A 21,988-nucleotide genomic window follows, 5' to 3' on the forward strand; every position below is an offset into this window, starting at 1 on the left:
AAGTCAAAAAGCAGTGTGACCATGTTAGCATGGCCTAACAGCAATGTTCCTCTTGGCAGCACCCAAGAGCTGGCCTGAGTCAGTCATTCTGCAAGGGAATGAAAGGAGGAGAAAAGGTAACACATGCTGCTTCAGCCCACAGCTTATGGCAACAGCAAGAATGTGGGAGCACTTTGAGATTATTGCAGCATCTAGGTGCTGCTTTGAGTTGTGATTTTGTTTGGCTGGTTGGGAGAGGTCAGCAGATGGACCCAAAGAGCACAGGAAATATAGGTGCTTTCTCTAAATAAGAGACACTAACTTTTATCAGTTCTGATTGTAAATGGTCTATACAGGGAGCTCAGAAAACAAATGGGTCTAACACAACTGATGCATAAAAGAGAATTTTCTTGAAAACAAGAACATGGCATGTGAAATTTCTCCAATGAAAAAGAATACTACCAAACTAAAATAAGTCACATGAGTCACTGAGCCATGCAAGGCACATGTGGAATACCTGTTTGGGGTATTTCAGCCACTCTTCTGGGAACCCTTTGACCTGTGGTTCTTCCGTTTCATTTGAGTCAATATTTTCAACTGCACCATTTTCTAATGGACTTGAGGAGCCCGAAATCATCTGTCTAACCAGGGTGTGGTTCAAATCCACATGAAAATCAGCAGAAATCTTCCTGCCATCCTTGATGTCATACAGTGCCACGCTCACAAAGAAAGGCTCTACCTGCAGAAAATACCAGAAACATAACACAGTGATAACTGAGAGGATGGGAGTAAAGCCTATCTTTTAATGGGTTTCTGCAAGTAGAAAAAAAGAAAGTAAATAAATGTTAGTTACAAATTATGAGATACATTAAAAACAATGTTCGCACAGACCCCAAATTAGTTTCCAACCATGCAATTTTAGGGGCTTTTAAAGAAAACAGGGTGCTAGAAGAGGAATTGATAGCTTAGAAACTCAAAAGAATCAAAACCAAATAGATTACTAATTATTAGAGTAAATTATTAGAGCCCCAAAAAACACACTGCAGGATTTTTAAAATATAAATTAAGAGTCATTATAAAAGAGGGAAGAGCAAGCGTGGGCTTTCCAGGGATTGTCAGAAATGCAACACAAAGAAGACAAATGTAAGGGGATGGAAAATGTTTACTGGTGCAAACACAAAAGCGTGGGTGTATTATTCTGTGGGAAACACATGTTCCATTTTGCTGGGAAAGCAAGAGCATTCAAACCACTCTGACAGTGCCCACTTATCCTATGGCAGAGTACCAGGGAATTCAGTCCTGTGACTGAAAGTAACCTCCTAAGAGCATCCATAGTTCTGACAGAATAAATCAGCCTCAGAATAACACCACCTGAGCTGTCCAGAAACCAGAGCCTTAAAACCGTGGAGATAAAGAGCAGTGCATAGCAGGTACAATGTCCTTTGCTTTTTCAGCCTCTGCAGTGAATTTTGCATGCCCTTGGTGCATTTATCATGGCTTTATTTAAAGTTATTCCAGTCCGCCAAAAAAAGATATTGATTACATCATGCTGAATTTGCACTCACTAGAGGTCATCTTCAGATGAAAAACAAACAAATCAGCAAACAAAATCAATGGCTCATATGTAATATATGAAAGTGGAGTTGCTGGGATACTAATGTCCCACAACTTTACTGCTTCAGAGGAGAACTAACTAAAAGCTATAGACTGACATCTACATCTCAATTTTACCAGCCCTTTGTTTTACAGTAAGAATAAACAAAATTTTCTGTTTTGTCCTGGTTTTAGCTAAATTTTTCCACTAGATGAAACATCTTGTCCTTTCTATTTTGCCTTCTCTCCTGTAATTTTATCTGCTTGGTTCCTTGTCTCTCCCTGAAAAACAACAAAAAAACTCCCAGGTCACCAGCAACTGATACTCCATTGCCTCCCTACATCGGTCTTGGCAGTTTAAACTCGTTCTACTTATAGCAGTTGTTAAGAATCCTCAAGGTTTGAAACATTTTTAATCTTTCACTGAACTGCAGCTAAAAGTCTGCAATGTAAATCAGCTTCAAAATATCTATTGAAAAGTTAATCAGTTTTTTTATTCAGTCCAAAGGGAGCAGTATGCATGTGTGATACAGGTTTCCTTTCACTTCTCTCTCCAAACTAACACATGTATGAAAAGAAGAAAAACCCCAACCAAGAAACAAAAAAAAAAAAAAAAAAAAAAAGGAAGAAAAAAAAAATCGTAGAGAAATAAGAAAAGCTTACATTGGTTGAAGGATCATTTTCATTTTCAGTAACACAGGCCTGGAGATTCAAACTGAGAGATTTGCAGGTAATCAGGATCCTCTTTGCAGGCTTTTCTTCAAATGGCTTTATCACTGAGTTTTTCCCTGAAAACTCCTTTTTCTGAGGATTCAATGCCTGAAATAAGCAGAATAATTTGTTATACATAGGAAAAAGCATCATATTTCAAAACTAAGTAAGCTTTTTAAAGGTCTTTGCAACCACTGAAACATCTGAAAATATCAAAAGTCACTGTTGGCCTCTTCACATTACTATAGTAAATGAGTACTATTTCTAATTTATAGATTAGGAAGCAAACCAAAAAGACTGCCTGAGGATGCATATAATGTCAGAAGCACAATTAGGGATTCAAATTAGTTTCCTATAATTTTAGAACAGACTTTTTTTCTTGTTTACTTACTGTTTCTAAAATTTTAGCTTTTTATTTCCTCATATAGATTAAAAACCCTCACATTTTCAGATTATTAACAGCACATTTTAGAATGAAATTCCAGGCATTTCCCTCTTTCCTCATTACTTACACAGCACATCACAATTTCAATTTGCTTAATACTTTGAATAAAGGTCTTATAGTTGATTGGCAACAGGCTTAATTTTAAATATACTCTGATCCAAATGTTACTTAAGCCTTCTTTTTAACAAAAACAAAATTTCAATTTAAATCACATTCAGTGCAAGAAATAACTTTCTTTGACTCCTGACATTAAATGTTAAACTTTGCTTTAATGCTTGTTTTAAACTAATTCAGCTCAGCTGGACTGGATGACCTCCAGAGGTCACTGCCCTCCTCAGCCATTCTGCAGTCCAAGGGTAGAGTCTGTACAGAAATCTCTGTGGACTACAGACAGCTCCTCTCCCTCTTCACTGCTGAAGCCTTGGGTATACCCAGCTGCTTGTTGAAATGCAACCCACTCTGCTGGCTGAGCTAACCCAGTTAGCTCATGTCACCTGTATTTTAAAATTTCTAAGAATTAAAAAAAAGAAAAAATAAATATCGCTTACTGCTATATCAGGATCCAAAGAGAACAGGTTCAGTCGCTCTGTATTTCGAGAGGCTTTCACTGTTTCTTCTGTTTCTGTGATGTACTGTGGTGACAGATAATAAATTAGTTTTCTGCACAAGAACAGAAATCCATAGAGCTGTTCGACTTCTAAATGAGTGATCCATGTTTCACTCGAAACAACATTTCCCACCCCTGCAGCAGTTATCCCCAGGAACCTCCAAGCACTCCTTGTTTGTGAAGCAGGGATTTTCAGGCCATGACACACTCTAAGGAATCCCAAAATAGATCAATTAAGTAATTCAAGTTTTTGTATGTTCACATATGGTGTCCATTGAGGAAGATGCCAGATCTCTGCACCAAAATCAGTGTAGAGATTCCCAAGCTGAGGGAAATAAAGCCCCAACAAACCAGCCCCACAGAAAAGCACCTGTGCCAGGGGAGGGCAAATGCCTCCCAGGCTGAGCAGGCACACAGACTGACTGCAGTGTCACCCAAAGGAAAGGCTGGCAGTCCTCTGCACCCACCCTCTGCCACAGGCAGGATCAGACATACCATTTCCTTTCTGACAGACACACACTTAAAGTTAATAGCAAGCTCTCTCACAAACCAACTTCACCTTCTGAAGCCACCTGGTGCTTTCCTACCCCACCTTCTAAAAGTTTATCCTTATGGCTAACTGCAAAAACCTTTCTCCTCAATAGTTAAACTCATTTATCCAACATGTAAAGTAAACCCTACACATTCCTTTCCCCTTAAAGATCCCTTGGGATATTTCAATTGCTCAATTCCTTCAGTCTGTCTTTGCACTTTCATTTTCTCTAACTTAAAAAAAATATTTAAAGAAATATTAAAAGAGTGTCCATCTTTTCTGGTTGCCTAGGACTGAGTACAACCCTTAGGTAACATGGCACAGGACATTCTCTTGTTCAGTGTTTCACGTCTCCCACAACATCATGATCTTGCCAGTACACATTAAGTACCAAGCAGCAGCAGCCCAGCAGGACCAAGAGCCCTGTGTTCACTGCCTAACATGCACTGCCCATGGCCTGACCTGCAGAAGCAGCACTGGATGGCTCTGGTACCCTGGTTTAGTTGGAGATGGGATCAGGATGTTTATCTGCATGGACTAGGGAAAGGCCACAGAACACTGCTGCAGCCAGGCCTGTAGAGCCAGGGTGGGGGAACAGGAATTATCCATATAAAGGGCAAAAAGAGCATCAGAAAATAAGCTGGCCATCTCCTATAGCCTTGCAGGCACCAGTGGTCTTTGAGATATCTGCAAGATACCTCTGAGATATCTGCATCAACTAAACCATTAGAAAGAATCTACTCACAGACAAGATGACAGACACTTCTGCTGCCCTTAATACATAAACTCAGATGCATTTAATTTGATTGGTTGTTTTGTTTTTTGTTTGGTGATTTTTTTTTGTTTTTTTCCCATTCTAGGTGACCACTTCACATATATGAATATGATCTACAGTAAAATTCTGTCCTCAATTGCATAAACAGCTTTCAGTTCAAATCCGTGTAACATCCTCAAACAGCATTTGGCTCTGTAGGCAGACAGCATCTACAGCAGCTCACTGGCAGAAGGCTACAAACAGATTGTACATTTGTTTAAGAGAAAGCAGTGAAGCATTTCCAATCTAGCTTTTCATTAAAAAGCTTCTTAGCACCATACATAATTATCTCATCCACATGAAGCAGTTTATGAGCTCTAGAGGACAAAATGCCTCCCCTGGTAGAACATGCATCTTTCAATGAAATTACAGAAGGCAATGAGCAGTTCAGAGCTCACTTCCCTGCCAGTCACACAGGAAATTTTGGCTCTCCAAGGGCCAGATTCTACTGAAATGCAGCTCAGATCAGCAAATATTTCACACACAACTGAGGGGACCAGATCCTTATTGACTTCACAGGTCTAAATCAAAACACACTGTGGAGCACCTACTCTTTGCATCTGGTGGAGATTTTTCTCACTTAAACAAAAGGATGAGGTGCTCAGAAAGAAGATTATTCCTGTCACTTGTTGTGTCTCTTATGATTGTAATAGACTGTGCTATATTTTTCAACCTTTCAGAATATTAATGATCAGGTATTGGCAGGCATTTTTCACCTAGGAAGTTCTTTCCACTAGACTTGTAAAGAAAAGTGTAACATCCATTACTTTTGCGAAGTCTGGGTGCAAAGTGCTCTCTGAAGAATCTGCCTCTTCTTGAGAGCAATCATAATTCACTGGAACTTCTGCAGGGTCTTGAAGAGAAGGAAAAAGAAACACAAAATGGTTTTATTATTCTTGCTATTACCATAGGGTTTAAAAGATAAAAACACATATTTCCATGTGATTTATTTTTATTCCCTTCAGAGCCATCATCTCTCCAAATGGAAGTGATGCTCTGTCCTCCTCAACCTCATCTCTCACTGCTGCTCACTGTATCTTAATCTATAGTTAAGCTTCCAAACAACAGCCTGACTTCTCAGTGAAACATCCAACACATTCACCCATGACAAACATTCACACCCATGACAAAGACACCTTTTCCTCTCAGTCCCTTCTGAAGCAACATCAAGGGTTTATGGCAACCAAAGATTTTGGATTCCCAGTAAAGGGAGTGTTCAGGGAGGCAGGCAGGACCTCACCCTCTCTCTGGGAAAGGGAGGGATGCAGTTGGGACTCCATGAGCTGCAAACCTATGGATGCAGAGAACAGCACTGAGCACAAGCCCTGTGCTTTGCCCGGCTCACCAGGGAGTGCTCTGCTCTCCCATGGTGATTCAGCCCCATGTGAAAGATGTCACTACAGTCACTTAGGGCTCTTCTTGCCAAGAAAGCCTCATGTCTTTTGACAAGTTAACTCTATAGCACATTCCTGTTGCTTGTTATCAGCTTTTTTATCAGTAGAGACTTCTGTTTTTTGTTAGCCTGTGTTTTTGACCTCATGCACATATTTCTTCCTGTTTTATTAATATTCCTTATGGATCAGATTCTCAAAAGTACTCCTCTGATTCTGAAGTGCAAGTCTCTTGTGCCTCCAAGTTCTATAAACATCTTTGTCTATATGAGTATTCTGTCCTTCCAAAATTAGAACTTACTATAAACATCAGCCTAAAGAGTTCAATTAGCTCTGAACATCTCTAAGATTCAGATGCATATGGATGCCACCTTTGACTCAGCTCAGAGCACATACATTTTACATCTGTATTAAGGTTTCAAGTATTTTCAGCCTGAGAATTTCAGCTGGAGTTCATCCAAACTGTATGTGGATTTATTATGTGGAGGAATGAGTTACTGCCACATGAAGACTGCAGTATAACAGAGCATCCAATTCTTTCTTCCACAGTGAGAGCATAATATGCAAGCTTAAAAAAGCAAGAAGCAAAAGTCAATAAGTTTTCAGAGAAAGAGCCATATACCACAGCTTTTTTTTTTTTTTTTTTTTTTTTAATTATTAGCTCCAGATTTTTAAAGAATGTTGGAAAAAGAACTGATCAAACCACACTCCAGCACAAAACTTTAAGTCTTCAGAGTTCCAGGACAGTAAAACACAAAGTACCGGCAAGATCACTGACAGAGAGGACTAAATTTAAAAAAGAGCAGCATATGCAAAGTGGACCCACGTTGCTCCTGCTGACTTTGTGGGAACAGCTTTACCTCCCCTCCAGCCGTTTGAACATGATCTGAGGGGAGTTAGCTGAAATTGTTCAGGCATTGCCAAGACTGGTGCTGCTTCGTCAGGAATCAATAGGTACAGAATCCATTACAGACTCAGGCAGTTAAAATGATTAAATACTCTTATGAAGGTTCCACTTTTTTCACTTGTTTAAAAAACCCCTGGCAATACGAGAGATTTTTCACTCTTACCAAGTCTCAGATCAGTGAAATCTGCACTCTTCCTCTCCTGAATGGTTCCCTCTGGATTTATTTGCAGGATTTTGTTGAGAGTAAAAATCCAGTCATCCATATCCTGCTCATTTTCAGCTGCCAGCACAAAGTATGTGAGGTCGTTCATTTTCAACTCAAAGGCATGTTTCCTAAGTCTGTTATTCTGTTGGAACAAAAGGAAAATTTAAAAAACCCACTAGAAGTAATACAAAAAGGTATCCATAAAATGGACTTGTATATGGCCACTCTTTAAAAATGACATTTGAGCAAACTTCAGTGGCTTTAAAGAAAATTCATATAGTGTGATATTAACACAATTTTTTGTCAGCTTGTGTATTTAAGAGGTTCTGTGGCCAAACATATGTTCTATATTTAGCCACAGAAATATAAGATGGACAATAGCTCAGAAGGGAATACCTCCCATGTGGAACCATAAAAAACCTCTGGTCACAAAATGCAGCACTATTACACAGGTTCGAGTGGCCTGGAAAGAACAGCCCTAAGAAAACAAGCCTCTTACACTTGACCAGCACACCAGACAACCAAAAAGATAAATCAAAGTATTGCTAAGTCATATAAATATTTAGGGGAGAGTGGGAACAGGACTTTCCAGAGGATTGCAACATGACAAATTCTTGCACAGCAACTATTACAATGGGTACTTCCCACATCTACTTTTGTCTTAGATGGATTTTAAAAACAATTTAGGGGATTTCAACAATATTTCACAAAAGGCAAAGGTGAGGTATAGTGCTGGTCAGTCATTGCAATGCTGTCCTTTTCAAGCACAAAATAAGAACAAATGCCCAGTATACTAGGAATAGATTGAGTCCCAAGAGCTGTTCTCTGATTCTGTTCTCTGTTCAGATTTTACCTGCAGGAGATGTTAAGTCTATCAATTTCTGTCATAAGAATTAACAGATACTTAGCTACTGAAACAGCTCAATAAAATTAAATAAAGGGATGGGATCTAACCTAATGTGCTTCATTTCTCATATTTACCCAATTAGTGAGGCACATATCTCTTTGTCTAAAGGAAGCAGTTGCATCAATCATCTCTCTTTGCTTATATCTGAGAGAACAATAAGGCATTCCATCCCCCATTGTTTCACTGAACTTTTAAAGCTCACTGATGATGAACATCAGTGCCACTATTTTGATTCCAATATTCCAGAAGATTGCCATCACTCTGTTGACAGATTTAACCTTGGAGTGATGCTGACAAATGGAAAAAAAAAATCATCCACCCCATAACTGGCCATTACACTCCATTTTTTCTTCCTTAACAGTCTCAAATAACATCACAGTGGTCTCCTGTAGTTCTGCATACTGTAAGTATTTTTCTGCACACTTCTATATGAACAAGTTATTAAGAAGTTTCTAAGCCAGATGATAATGATACTTTGATTTAAGAGGAACAGAGGCAAAATCTGATACTGATTAGCAGAGGAGGATGACAACCCAGGACATAGAAGCAAATTCCATTAACATTTTTTTCCAGCAGCAGAGATGATTTAGAAGATTCCTACCCAATCTGTTGCTAATCACTTGCTCCAGTTCTTATATTACATGTCATGACCCAGATCAGGAATCACTTAAGAATGAACTACTTCTTCTGGAGCTACTTGGGTCAATGGGGTCAGATAAATCTTGGCTTTTCAAAGTGACTTGGGATTGTCTGTGTGTGTGTGTGTACATATGCTAGTTTTCAGTTCTGCTACTGGAAATTCTCTTGATGGGTAATAATTTTCTTTTCAAGTACTTTATGGAAGTGAATATTCTTTTGGGGTTATAAATTTTAATTCATCAAGGCAGATTAAGAATAGGCTTGGGTTTTGTAGCAATGGGTTTGTGGGTGTTCAGTATTTATCCTGATCCTGAAATTACTCCTTTCCTCCTATCACACATTCAAGCTAATGTAAAACAAGGACTAAAACTTCACTAAAACCTGTTACACATATATAAAATTATATAAGGGCTTGACGAAGAGCTAGAAGTTAAACAAAACTATGTCAACAATCTTAGGTAATGGCCATTTAAAACTTTTAAAGCCAGCTTACTTGTAAAGTAAATTATGTACACTAGTTTATGCACAATCTATGAAGAGGAATACTATGTTTCAATTTTAATTCAGATAAGACAAAAGCATTTAAAATTAATGGATTAAAAAAAAAATTTATATATTTTCCCTTATGACATGGCCAAGACCTTTAAATCAGGTACTGAAAGACTATCAGACATTATCTAACACAGCAATATATCTTGCATGCTGAATCTTAAAAACATCAGGCAGGGCAGGAAAACTTCAATATCCACTTTTCCATCTGCACTTCAAACTTCTGGCAAGCAGATGAGATCTACAGCAAAGTCTTTGTTTGAAATCTAAGGCCAACTATTTTACCTTCCTGATCAGTTAACATGAAAAAAAAGAACCCAAGGTACCATTTCTCTGTTTGCTCCTCTATAAAACTCCTTCCACAAGGTATATGGACCTTGACTTCTAATCTTCAACAATTAATTTCAAGTTCAAAAATTTCTTCCAGAAGAAATAATACAAGATTCAAAAAAGAGACTATGAATGAGCTATAAATGAAACATCAGGCTAAGTCTAATGCCTGCAGGGTCATTCTTCCAAACTAATGAATTATTTTGGAAGCATTTTGTATTTTATCTGGAGATGATTTCTCTGGGATATTTACTACAATTTTGATATTCTATCTCAATTAAAGAGGAGCTCAAACTCATTCATAATTTATAGTAGTATTAAAACTCATTAAATCACAATCTCAGAAAATAATTTCAGTGAAACCCCTCCCAAATATTTCACAATATTTTTTTTTTTCATGTTTACCAGGAACCAAGAGTATGGGCATGGTCTGCTACCATAATTCAGTTGTACTTTTTTGTAACTTGTTAGTCTGAGCATCTGCACTAAATTAAAGAGCAAAACCATTGGTGCTTTCATTTCCTGAAACTGCTAATGAGACCATTATTCTGCTAATGAACGTGTTTTTCCACTTGCCTTTTTAAAATCATCCTACACCCAAAACACTACAGTGAAATAAACTGGAACTTACCTGTACGACTCCTGTACAAGAATCCAAAAAAATACATCCCTTTGGTTCCTTTGATATTTTTTCATCTTTATAAAAATTCATAATATATGAGTTATCCGACAACTGTGTCAGTTGGAAGTAGCGTTTTTTGAACGACTGCAGTGGTGGGAAAGAAGAAGCAAGAAAATTGTTGTAATGCAAATTACTTTCACTGATACTTTATTCACAGGGTTTAGAGAACAGGTAACTCCTGACTGTACTTCAATCACTATTTTGCAGACAAATGAAATATTACTTTATTATAATTAAAAGCAATGTAATCAAACCTGAGATATAAACAGCTAAGTGACAATGGCAAAACAGTGTGCCTCTGTGGGGAAAATAAATCCAAAGGGAGTAAAGAAAGAATAATGTTGTTTCCTTACCCGAACAGTAATGCTATTGTTGACAGTGCTGTTGAAATTCCCTTTATAAAGCCATCCAGCCTTATAAACTCCGGCTGCTAATCCTCCTCCTCCTCCACCACCACCACCTTTAGAAGATGAGTGGGATGTTGTGTCCTATATGGAAGACAAGGTTAAAATTGCACAGACTTGTTTTCTGAATTCCAAGACAAAAACTGTAATGTGTGAGTATGTGCTTGATAACAAATAATCACCCTTTCATTCCTTTTAAAATCAGACAATATTAATAGCCCTCCAATACATGGGAGGACATGAGACAAAGCTGATCCACTAATTTCAGAGCTATATAAAATAAGAAATATTTTATAGGAGATAATGATGCTCCATTATCATCCTTTATTTGATACTAAAGCAATAAATAACTTCCCCAGTAGAAAAAAAACCAACCCATGCCAAAACCAGAATACATACCTCATCCTTATCCACATCTTCATGATCGATTTCAAAGGAATGTGATGGCAGTTTCTCTGGTCTACATTCACTTCTGGGAGGGGGGAAAAATGTGTTTATTTATTTATTAAACTAAATCATGTTTCTGCTATTTCAGGGAGGTAACCATACTGACCCCCCCACTGCAATGTCAGTACACCTTTTGTTGTGATCCTACTGTCTCCTTTAAAATCACAACACTTTTAAAATACTTTTTTCCTAAGCCACATGTATCTTCTTTCCCCCCCAAGACTCTGAAGCTGTAAGAGCTCTATACAAATGATAAAATAGCAATTCTTCGTCTCTCTGCAGCTCTTCCACCACAATGGGCAACAAACCCAAAACAATTTCCAAAGAGAGATTCCATTCAAGGCTGGCAAAGGAAGGAGACTGAGCTCTTCAACAGATTTCTTAAACAAGAACATTAGATTTTTAATCTTAAATCTTCTACATCACTTGATGATTTCAAGATTTTTTTTTTCTATTCAATATGATGAGCACAGCCTTCAAGCAATTTTTCAAAATACACAGGTGTCTTTTTGATGTGATGCCATTTTAGTTCTTTATATTGAATACTCAAACCCACAACTGAATATGAAAAAGCAAAGCACTTAACCATTTGCTTAATTTCAAGCACATGAATAACAGTATTTATGCCCATAGTACTTCTCATATTGCAGAATTAAGAAGTAACAGCCAAATACACACAATAAAAATTCAAGGGTACTTTTAAATGGAAAAAAATAGTTTTTTCAGTGCCCTGAAAAATTCCAGTACTGTTTTCAAATTCCAAAAGATTACAAATCTCATATTGAAAACCTTCAGTTGTGATATGAAAGCCTAAAAAAGTTTTCATGCTAAAAGCTATTGTTTATTAGAAAGACTGACTTTTCCAGAACTGGAAAAAAAAAAAAAAAAAGATAACTTTGACCATTTTCATTTTTATTCATTCATACATAAATTACAGATAAGGAAGATCAGAGTAATGAGCAATACCTATCTCCTCTTAATTTTCCCCATTTCAAAACCGATGTGCCCATACCACCACAAGTGCACAGAGAACAGAAAAGCGTTTCATTCCCTCTTTGGCTTGTTCTAGTTTTGCAGTTTATTTACTACAAAAAACTGATCAATGTTTTGCATAAAACAACATTTACAATCTACTGGCATTTTTGACATCTGTAGAGCTTCAATAGTCAGAATATTGGTGACGGAAACCCATTGCAGGTTTTTCAATGCAACCAAGGGCAGTTGTTAAAAATTCTTACACAAACACTCCCATCTGAAAGGACTCCAAAACAAAAATCTCAAGCCAAATCCCACCTTTTACAAAAAAGAGGCACTAGACCTGAACTATCTACCAAGTGTTCCAGGTTTTCTATAAACAGCAGCAAAAATTTTGCTAATGACTCTTTGTGTTCCCAGGCAGTCAGCACAGCACACACTAAACAACCCCTGATCTTTTCCCACCTGTCTACTTGCTCAAGAAACAAGAACACACTGGCACAAAGCATAAAACATGGTGTAAAAGAGGTAGTGAGAGCTCACAGAGAGGAATTTAAGGACTTAGAAAGAGCTGAGAAAAACCTCCAAAGAGGAACACACTCAGAGAAAAACCAAAGCAATTGCTAAATATTTTGATCCTGTCATGCCCAAGGTGCTGAGCTCTGTCCTGGTGCCGCATCAGTGCTGCAGTGGATTTGTTGAGCACTTGCTGCCTGCCCTGGGTGCTCAGCATCCCACAGCAGCTGCTTTCCAATCAGAAAGGGTCAGCATTCAGCTGGAGCAACTCTGACAAAAATCTGCTACACCATGCAGCCATTGCTGGAGGATTGACTGTGTGACCCAGCACAGCGCAGCCTCAAGAACACCCAAGCATGAAGTCCTTCAGCACTGCTGAAAGCTGCTGAGTCCTTGTTTCTTCATGGAAAAGCCCACAGGGAAGTTCAGCACACCCTCAGTGAAGGGAATTACTTTAGCCACAATTATAACTGGTATTGTAAATCATATTCCTTTCCCACAATATAAAGCTTAACACTTAACACTCATTCGGTGTTTGCCAATACAATGTCTTCCTATAAAGGGATTGATACAAGAATATATTCAGGTTTCTTAAAGTATGACAGCAGGTTTCTTCAAATTGAACAAAAAAGTAAAAAGTGGTAAAAAGATCCAGAACTATCAACAGTGAGATACAGCATAATGACCAGGACATATCATGTCTCTTTATTTTCCTTGATAAGGTTTTAGACTAAAACGCCAAACTTTGTAACATGCATGTGCAAATCAAGGTAGAGGAGGCTGGAAACAATATGAAATGAGGTGGATCTCAAACCAGATCTGTTAAAGGTATGTTAAGCTCAAAAGCCATGGTAGTTTCCACCAAACAAAATGTAGACAACCCCTGCTATAACTTTGCATCTGAAATATCAAGTGTGGCACCCAGACCTTCCTTATGAGACACAAGATCTCGTGTCAGTATAATCCTCAGTACAATGTTTGTGCTAGGACAGGGGAAAAAGAAAGATGTAAGACACACTGGTACCCCTGGAGCATGAACCCATGAAAGCAAATCCCATTAAGCACCACACTAAAATATCCTTTGCAGAAGGGGATGTATGTAATCAGCTAAAATGTACTTTTATGCATAGTAATGCACCCACATCTGCCCCATGCATATTTCATAAGAGTGAAGACATTTAAGGTTAAATGGAAAACTGCTGTGCTACAACCCTTTTTCTTGAGCACTAAATGCATTAATTTTCTAAACCAATCAGCAGGCTGGGTACTTAAAAAGGGTGTGTTTTTAATCTCTGATTAGCAAAACTGCTCTTAATGGCTTTTTGTACTGCCAGGTACGCTACTCATAAAAATACCAACCTACAAGAGCAAATGCAGCTCTAAAGGAAGGTTTGCAGTGCAAAACCTCTGAATACAGCATCTAACTGGGCCATAAGTTCCTGAAGCAATAAAGTTAGCACTTGTGTCCATCCAATCCAAGCTTGGAGCACTCAATCATTCCTGTCTTAGATGCAGGTAAAAACCTTTTTCATCCAGTATTGTAATTTTAATGACTTAAACTCCACAAAAGGAGGCAGTAAAACAGCTCATTCTGGCACTTGGTGATTTTGGTAACCCTAAAACCTTCCTCAGGGGCAGGACACAAACCTTCCAGAAACAAGAGTATGGGTACAAACTCATGCATGTAGGAACACCAGATTCTTCATTTCTTTCCACTCAAATCAAGGAACTTGTTTTTGCTTCTCCCAGCACTTTTCCAGTGATTTTCATGCTCATGTGCCTCCAAGCACAGGCAAGATGCCCCTTACCCTGACACTAGCACACCTCCACAGCCTTGTACCATCAGTGCACCCAGCTCTCCTGTATGATGCAGCCACAAAGCACTGAAATCCTACTCTCTGTTCCACAGGGTAGAGTGAACCCCAGTGAAAGGAGAGTGACATTTATGCATTATTAAGGAAAATGAAAAGCCACCTCTCCTGTATCAACTGTGCTTTGAAAACGCAAATAGTTTCGTAAGGATTTGAGTCAGCACTAATGGAGTTTGTTGATACCAGGGAATTCTGCAGAGTCTTGAACTTTTCTGAAGGACCTTTGCTTCCCCTTTTTAAAAATGCAAGGCACTAAAAATACAGTAAACCAAGCACAGCTTAGAAGACAAAGGAAAGTGCAAATATGGACAAAGCTTAGCAAATAACACAAGTCTAATGAGAAAAAAATAATAAGGAAAGGGAACTTATGTGAGTTCTTACTGTGGTAAGTGTCGAAAGTCTTCTGAATAGGATTCATATTTGTAGTTCACAACATGCCAGTGGGAACTGTAGTATTTACAAGCCTAAACAGAAGAAACACAAACAATAGAATTACTACAAGAGTTTTGAGACAAGAAGGCCAATAAAGATCAGGGCAGCCCACATGCTAGAGAACATATTCTTCTCTTTTAGAACTGGGTGCTCAGTTCTTAAAGGAAAGCCAGAGTCATATGTTTCCATATTTTGAAGCACAATTTCCCTTTAAAATCAAATGCACTGAATCACATAAGATGGAGGAGGGAGCTGATAGCAATTTAACATGCTTCACTGATTCTCATCTGCTTTCTAGGAAGCATCATTAAATTATATAGTTACTGCCTCAAAAGATATGATCTAGTTTAGGCCTGACTTCCTCCATGGACATTGATTACACATTTTTTGTTTGCATCCTGTTTCATTACCTAAGCCTTCAACTGTAAATACATTTGCCTTACTCTTTTTACCCTCCCTTGTTGCAGTACAAGTGCTCTACTTCTTATTCAGCCCTCCAGGATTGATCTTTAACCTCTTAATAATATTCAGGAATATATTAATAGGACTATAATTTTTCATCAGTCTCATCTTCCCTTCCACACTGAATTTGCACAGTCACATCATCATGTAGTTTTTGCTGTCTAAAAATTTTCTTGCTGGTTTTGCATTCACCTTTGAAAATTATTCTTAGTACATCAATCTCCCTTGAATAAGGAAGCCAAACCTGAGCTATGCAGAAGTGCTTGTCTGTGCTGTCAGATAGACAAGAATATTTCTGCAATTTATTTGATGCAGAACTTTTATCAATGCAGTTAAAAGACAACATGACATTTTGAAAGACAACAAGATGCATGAAATATGTACAGTTATTGCTAAGGTGCACATCTACAAGAAAAATGACACTATGTCAGAATTTCCAGTGATTCTTCATACAGAGTGTAAATTGCAAACTGATATTTGTACGTTATGCTGAAGATTTCACCAAAGTATTGTGTTATTTTCTCCCTGCACTCCACCTGCAAATTTGTGCCAGCCCACCTGAAATGGAAAGGAAAAAAGAGAAGGCTCAAGCCTAGAATCCAACAGTAGAAGTTGCTGCCCAAGACCAAAGGGAAAAGGAGGCACATCAGTAAGGAAAATGGTGGGGGATCTACAGTAGAGAAAGAAGCAGCAGGACTGAAAGGAATCTGAGGTGGGAACAGTAAAGAGAGTCTCACGGAAAGGCATGAGACTCCAGGAGTCAAACAGAATGGAATAACGGATCAAAGATGTCTAAATACCAAAAACTGCACAGGGAAGGTAGAAAGAAAGAGAATAAAATGACAATTATAAATTAGTATAAAAAGGTTGACTGCTTCATCTGGGAGTATTCCCTCTCTTCACTCCCAGATTCTTCTGAAGTGCCCATGGGAGTCTTTGCTTGCACAGGGCTCTGCCTCAGAGGACAGAGAGGGGATTAACAGGCTGCCAGAGCAAACCTGAGATGGGCAGTCTAGATTACTCAGCAGTGGCTTAATAGATCTCTTTTTTTAAATTTTGTGCAAAATAGGCAGAGTATGTAGCCATAAATTATTTTAGGAAGTAATTTTCTTTGTATTCAGAATCTTCTGTGACAGCTTTATTTGGTTTCGAGTGTGGAAAAGGTGGCAAGGAAGTGGGTGCACATTTACAGGCATTTCTGTTCCAAGCAGTTCAGCACCACCAAAAGCAGTAAATACATTCCATGTGGATCCAGTATCTACCTTCTCACCTGATACAAGGCCTCATTATTTCACAGAATGCAGAATAAAGCATGACCACTAGACAATATAATCACATATTCTCCAAGAATGAAGATAATATTACAGCATTATAACTGATGCTCTCTGCACTTGCCAGGGTCAGGTTCAAAGCTACCCCTGAAAACCATTCCAGCATTGTTTGCACTTGGCCTCTGAAAGAAGAGATAATTAAAAAAAAACCCACCTCACACTAAACTTTCTTGTCACTCTTGTATTTGTGTTAAATGTGCATGACAGTTACCTAGGCTATAAGAATACTCTTACAAGAGTAACATATACTCTATTCTACATAAGCCAAGGAGAAGCTCACAGAGCATTGTGAGGGTGAGCCCAGAACCTCCAATTCACACATCACTCCCGTTTTCCCTGCCAAATGCAAACCAAGTGAACCTTGTACAGAAAGGACCACTTTTCCCCTGTGGTACTTTCATTACTAAGTATTTTATTTAATAGATGCAATTAAAGCCCACAGAGAACACTCAATGTCGGCTTTTATTGCAAACATTATAGGCTGGTGTGCTCAAAAAAGCAGTTGTGAATAACATATAAAGCAGGCCACAGTATTTTAGCTTGTAACTATAAAGGTTTATTGTGCTCCTCCAAGAAAGAGCTAATCAAAATAAAAAGCTAAGGGGACAAAGCAGCACATTCAAGTATCACTCAATAAATTCACAAAAGACAAGCCAACCCCGTGCAACGGCTACCACTGCTCCTGAACTAGCTTCTGTGGGGAAACTAGAGCTAACTTAAATAGTAACACCAAAAAAGATTTTCTCTTCAGAATATCCCAATTGAAAACTAAAGACTTCTGCTAACTGTACTGACTTAGAATGTTTTTTTAAATTTGGAAATTATTACTGGAAATTAAGTTTTAGCGATGAGGAACAATACCTGAAAACCTGATTTGAGGAGCAAGTAAAACCTTTCTAGAGGCAGAGCTTTCATGAAGAGGCTAGAGCTGGATACTTCCTGGCAAAGAACAGAGGCACCAATGCAGGGGCTGTTGAGCTCAAGTGAACTGTGGGGGAGGAAAAATATAGATGGAGAAATGGAAGTTTTGGGATGTGGGAGGCTTGGCACATGTTTGCATGAACTTTCTACTGCTCTGTTAACCAGGCAGGCAGCACAGCCCAATCCAGGGGCCCTATCAAACTAAGGTCTTTCTTTTTTTTTTTTTTTTGTCCAGATTGCCTGATTTTTCCTTGCAGGGACAGACAATCCTGCAGACTTTTTCCACGTGTAACTTCTTATCTCTGGTTCTGGTGATGACAGCATGATGGCTACCACTGTGAAAAAGACATTAAAGAAAGATTTACCCAGCAACAGAAAGGAACCTTTTGGAGGGAAAAAAAAAACACCAAAAGAACCAACTAACCAACCCACAAAAAAACACGTACAAACAAAAGGAAAAAACAAAAAAAAAGGGGAAGTGAAGGAAACAAATAGGAAACAACTTCCCTGCCTATATCCCCTCTAAGACAGCACTAGTATGTGGCCTTCAGAAATAGAGATGCACATACAACTAAAGTCATTAGTGGAACTAGTGGGCTCCTTGCAGAGGAGCTGCATGCACAGAGAAGCTCTGTCCCCTGACCGTGGCAGAGTGGCTGTTCCTGAGGTGGAACAGGCAGGGCAGGCACACACAGGAGCCTGGAACAGAAAGCCAAGGCGTTCGGAGCTGGAAGCAGCCGTGGTGCTGCAGGGGAAGCTGCAGAGGTTCCTCCATGCTCTGCTCCATGCTCTGCCCGTGACGTGCACAGCCCTGCTCACAGAGCCTCCCCTCTCCCCTCTGACCTCACTGCACCACCAAAGGAAGGAAGTGTCTGGGGATCTGGGGACGTGGAAGGTGCTGAGATCACCCCGGGTCGCAATCCAGCCCAGTGAGCATTACCAGTGGCTGCTGCCAACCTGGACCTTTGGTTTGGGGCTTTCAAAACTGTTCCCAAAATACCACTTCACACGTAAAGTCCAGTGACACAGACAAGTAACAAGCCAAAACATTGAAACACACTATTACTTTAAAGTATCAAACATTTTAACAAGTATTTATCTTCTTGCTACCAAAAGACTCATTATCCTTTAATGTTCTATGTCCAGCCCTGATGCTACAGCTTTTAAAAGCACTGAAAAAACTTAGATTTTGAAGATGGGGAAAATTACACTATGATGAACAACAACAAAGCTTTCTGGGTGTCATTGTCAACAGGAGTTCCCATTTTAGTCTGATTTAGAAAGAGGTAAGAACAATGAAGATTAGCCTGCAAATCAAAAAGCCTCAGAAACACTTTGGGCACACCATCATTTTCAGAAGTTATACTGGAGGCTGTGGCTTTTTTACATTGTGATTAATAAAACTCATGTTTCATAATTACTTTCAGATTTTGTAAAACCCAACCTGGAAAATCTCAAATAAAAACTCCCTCAGATAAGTAGCAAGGGCTTTGTAAGCTTACTACAAGTGACAACTCCCTCTCCTGTATTTAGAAAACCTGAACAGGAAAGTTCAGAGACACCCACATGAACACTGTATTATCACAGACAAAATTAACTACATCACTCACTGAACAAAATTGCAATAGTTGTACACTATTATTTCATTTTGATTTGTTTTTCCACCCAGGAAAATCACACCTCCTGCCCCTGCAAAGCTCCTACACCTCTCCTTATTTATGGGCCAGCCCATGTGCAAACATGTTTCTCAAAAACTTATCCACATAGTACCTTCTTTTTTTTGGAAGGATCATCTGTCTTGAACTCATTTTTTTAAAGGAGAGTTGAAAACTAATATTTATTTACTTTCTGTATTTTTTTTACATATACCTAGAACTTTATTCCTATAGATACACACACACACAAACAGCATGTATTTGTGTGCCCATGCCCTCCTTCCTGAAAATACTGACTTGATGCAAACCAATATGGGATTAAAGACATAATAATTAGGAAGTTTAAGTTTCTCAAACTAAATGTAGCTTTGAATAGCAAAGTGCAGTATCCCCTTATATTTACAAATGAAATGTGGGGAAAATCCCAAGAATTCCCATTTGATCTGCATATGCAGGATATAGACTTAGAAAAGGTCATACTAGGAATGTTTTTATTATCTATATGGAAGATATTCATTTTGTTTCTAGTAAAGTGAATGTTTCTTTTTGCCAAAATTATGGACCATGAGGATAATGCTGACTGGCATTAATGCAGCAGATGTGCAGCAGACTCTGTGAGGAATGAAAAAAATCAGAATTTAGAAGGAAGCAGCATGATAAAGGAAGTTAGGAATACTTAAAACAACAAACCACTGAAGACAAATTTATTCTGGCTTTAGAAGTTTCTGGAAACTTCTTTCCTGGAACCTGACTTAGTTCCTTAGGCTGGTCTTGCCTAAGAAGATCTAAAGTGGAAAATATCCACAAGGAAAAGATCCTAAACAACTACAGGTATAGGAATGTCTGATGTTGTCAGACATCTTATTTAAAATCAATTCTTCTGCCTCACCCATTGCAATAACATTTCAATATCATCAATAGGGAAAGTTTTGAGTTCCTGAGGAATCCAAAAGTGGTATTAAGAGAACTGAATAGAAAACCAGAGGCAGAAACATTCTGCTACAGGTGGACAGCATCAAATGCCATAGATACTGAAAGCTTTCCTCAGCAACATCAGCCTCATCTGTCTCCATCTGTCTTGTCAGCTCTCTTGGATCCATAAACTGATACTGCCCAGGCAATTGATCCTCCTGGAGTACTCTGAGTACTGTTTATGGTTGCTTGAGGAAGAGAAATCTGATCAAATCCCCACAGTGTCTTTGTATGGATTTTGGTAAGGGCTGGGGAAAGAGCCCTCATCCTTGAAGGGCTACAGCAATGAAAAGGCTAGAGGTGGAGGAAAAGATTTCCTATACCACCAGTGGGAAACACACAGCTGGGAAGAAACAGACAGGATGTTAAAGCATTATCACAGACTTCTGACAACTCTTTTCAAATGAACTTGTCTTGTAGACAAGACCATCTGAATGCCACAAAGCACCAAGAAGAATGAGACATGAGATCATGGATCTGAGGTCTTAAACAGTTTCAGCACCATGTCCTCACACTGTACCATATGGAGGCAATTAGCTTCCCCTCCAAGAGCAGGTCCTTCTTTTACAGCTCACCAACTTGCTCCATGTCTTTGTCTCAACTTGCTGAAATACTGAGATAGTGAGCAGTCAGAGACAGCTGATACCAAAATGGCTTCAGCATACAGAGCTGGACATTCCCCAGAGTCTCACCAGGAATTAGGCGTTTGATCCTGGGTTGCCACAAGTCCAGGAGACCAACAGTCAGTCAAGTGTGCACAAGGTGGACACCTTCACTGCTCATATTGTGTTATATTTGAAGAAAGTCTCCTTCAGTGAGTGAAGAGTTGGCTTTTTCACAGTTCCAAGACAGAAATGAAGGCCACCGACTCAACTCCTGTACATCTATCCCAAAGTACCGAATATCTGCCATGAACACAACAGGCTGCAGCTTGGGCAGTAACATCTCTGCAATTGCTGCCTGGGACTACCATCACTGATCTTCACAGAACCCCATGCTCAGTTTTACCCTGATTTTGGACAGGAAACCATCCTCTTCATAGAGTTTAATTTATTGTGTATATATGTACCAATTTTGGCTTTGTGGCAAATTGGAATGTATGCATTACTATTTTATACAGGGTCTTTACCCTGCCACTCTTCCATGCACAGGCTTAGTCCTGTAGTACTGTTTTGCTCCCCTCTCCCTCTCCCCTTGGCTCACTGGTACTGCAGAGAAAGCCAATAGATGTACTCAATATGTGCTTTACCAGGTTGCCATTAGCATCCCCTTGGTGTGCTCTGCTGTAAGCATTCCCAGGCACTGTGCACCGTGTTCCATTTTTAGACCCACCACTTTCTCTGCAAAGCCATGAGCACAGTGCTGACCTTGCAACTTGTGGAACCTTAAAAGAAAAAGCAGACCCCAAAGTGCTGAAAGGGCAGTGAGGCTTCTGGGAAGGTAGATAACTCCACAAGCTATGTTATTTTTTAACACTGCTGCCAGATTAACAAAGATGGCAAAGTAGGCAAACTGAGCCAGCAGTAAATTATTATTGCTCTTTTTAGACCTGCTGAAAAGAAACAGGGCCAGCCTGTAAAGTGTCACATTGCATACAATTCAACAGCTACATTTCTGCCTAATTTTTGACTTAATGATTTCTAATCCCTGTGCTTGTCCGTGACTGACTTTCCTTCCACAGTTTCCTCTTGCAATTATAGCACATATGAAA

At 38.9% G+C, this 21,988-nt stretch overlaps 1 protein-coding gene across 1 annotated transcript in view; it reads right to left on the bottom strand.

Moving 5' to 3' along the window:
* Positions 1-21,988, bottom strand: part of DOCK10 (dedicator of cytokinesis 10) — a 144,511-nt gene that overhangs the window by 57,985 nt on the left and 64,538 nt on the right. Inside the window, exons 4-12 of the mRNA XM_077785638.1 lie at positions 14,886-14,968; positions 11,095-11,167; positions 10,645-10,779; positions 10,241-10,375; positions 7,143-7,326; positions 5,449-5,534; positions 3,277-3,360; positions 2,236-2,391; positions 497-718 (exon numbers count right to left, since the gene is read on the bottom strand). Coding sequence (XP_077641764.1) covers positions 497-718; positions 2,236-2,391; positions 3,277-3,360; positions 5,449-5,534; positions 7,143-7,326; positions 10,241-10,375; positions 10,645-10,779; positions 11,095-11,167; positions 14,886-14,968 — 1,158 coding nt within the window. The remainder of the gene's footprint in view (positions 1-496; positions 719-2,235; positions 2,392-3,276; positions 3,361-5,448; positions 5,535-7,142; positions 7,327-10,240; positions 10,376-10,644; positions 10,780-11,094; positions 11,168-14,885; positions 14,969-21,988) is intronic.

Source organism: Lonchura striata, chromosome 10 (genome assembly GCF_046129695.1).
Source record: "Lonchura striata isolate bLonStr1 chromosome 10, bLonStr1.mat, whole genome shotgun sequence".
NCBI classification, from domain to species: Eukaryota; Metazoa; Chordata; class Aves; order Passeriformes; family Estrildidae; genus Lonchura; species Lonchura striata.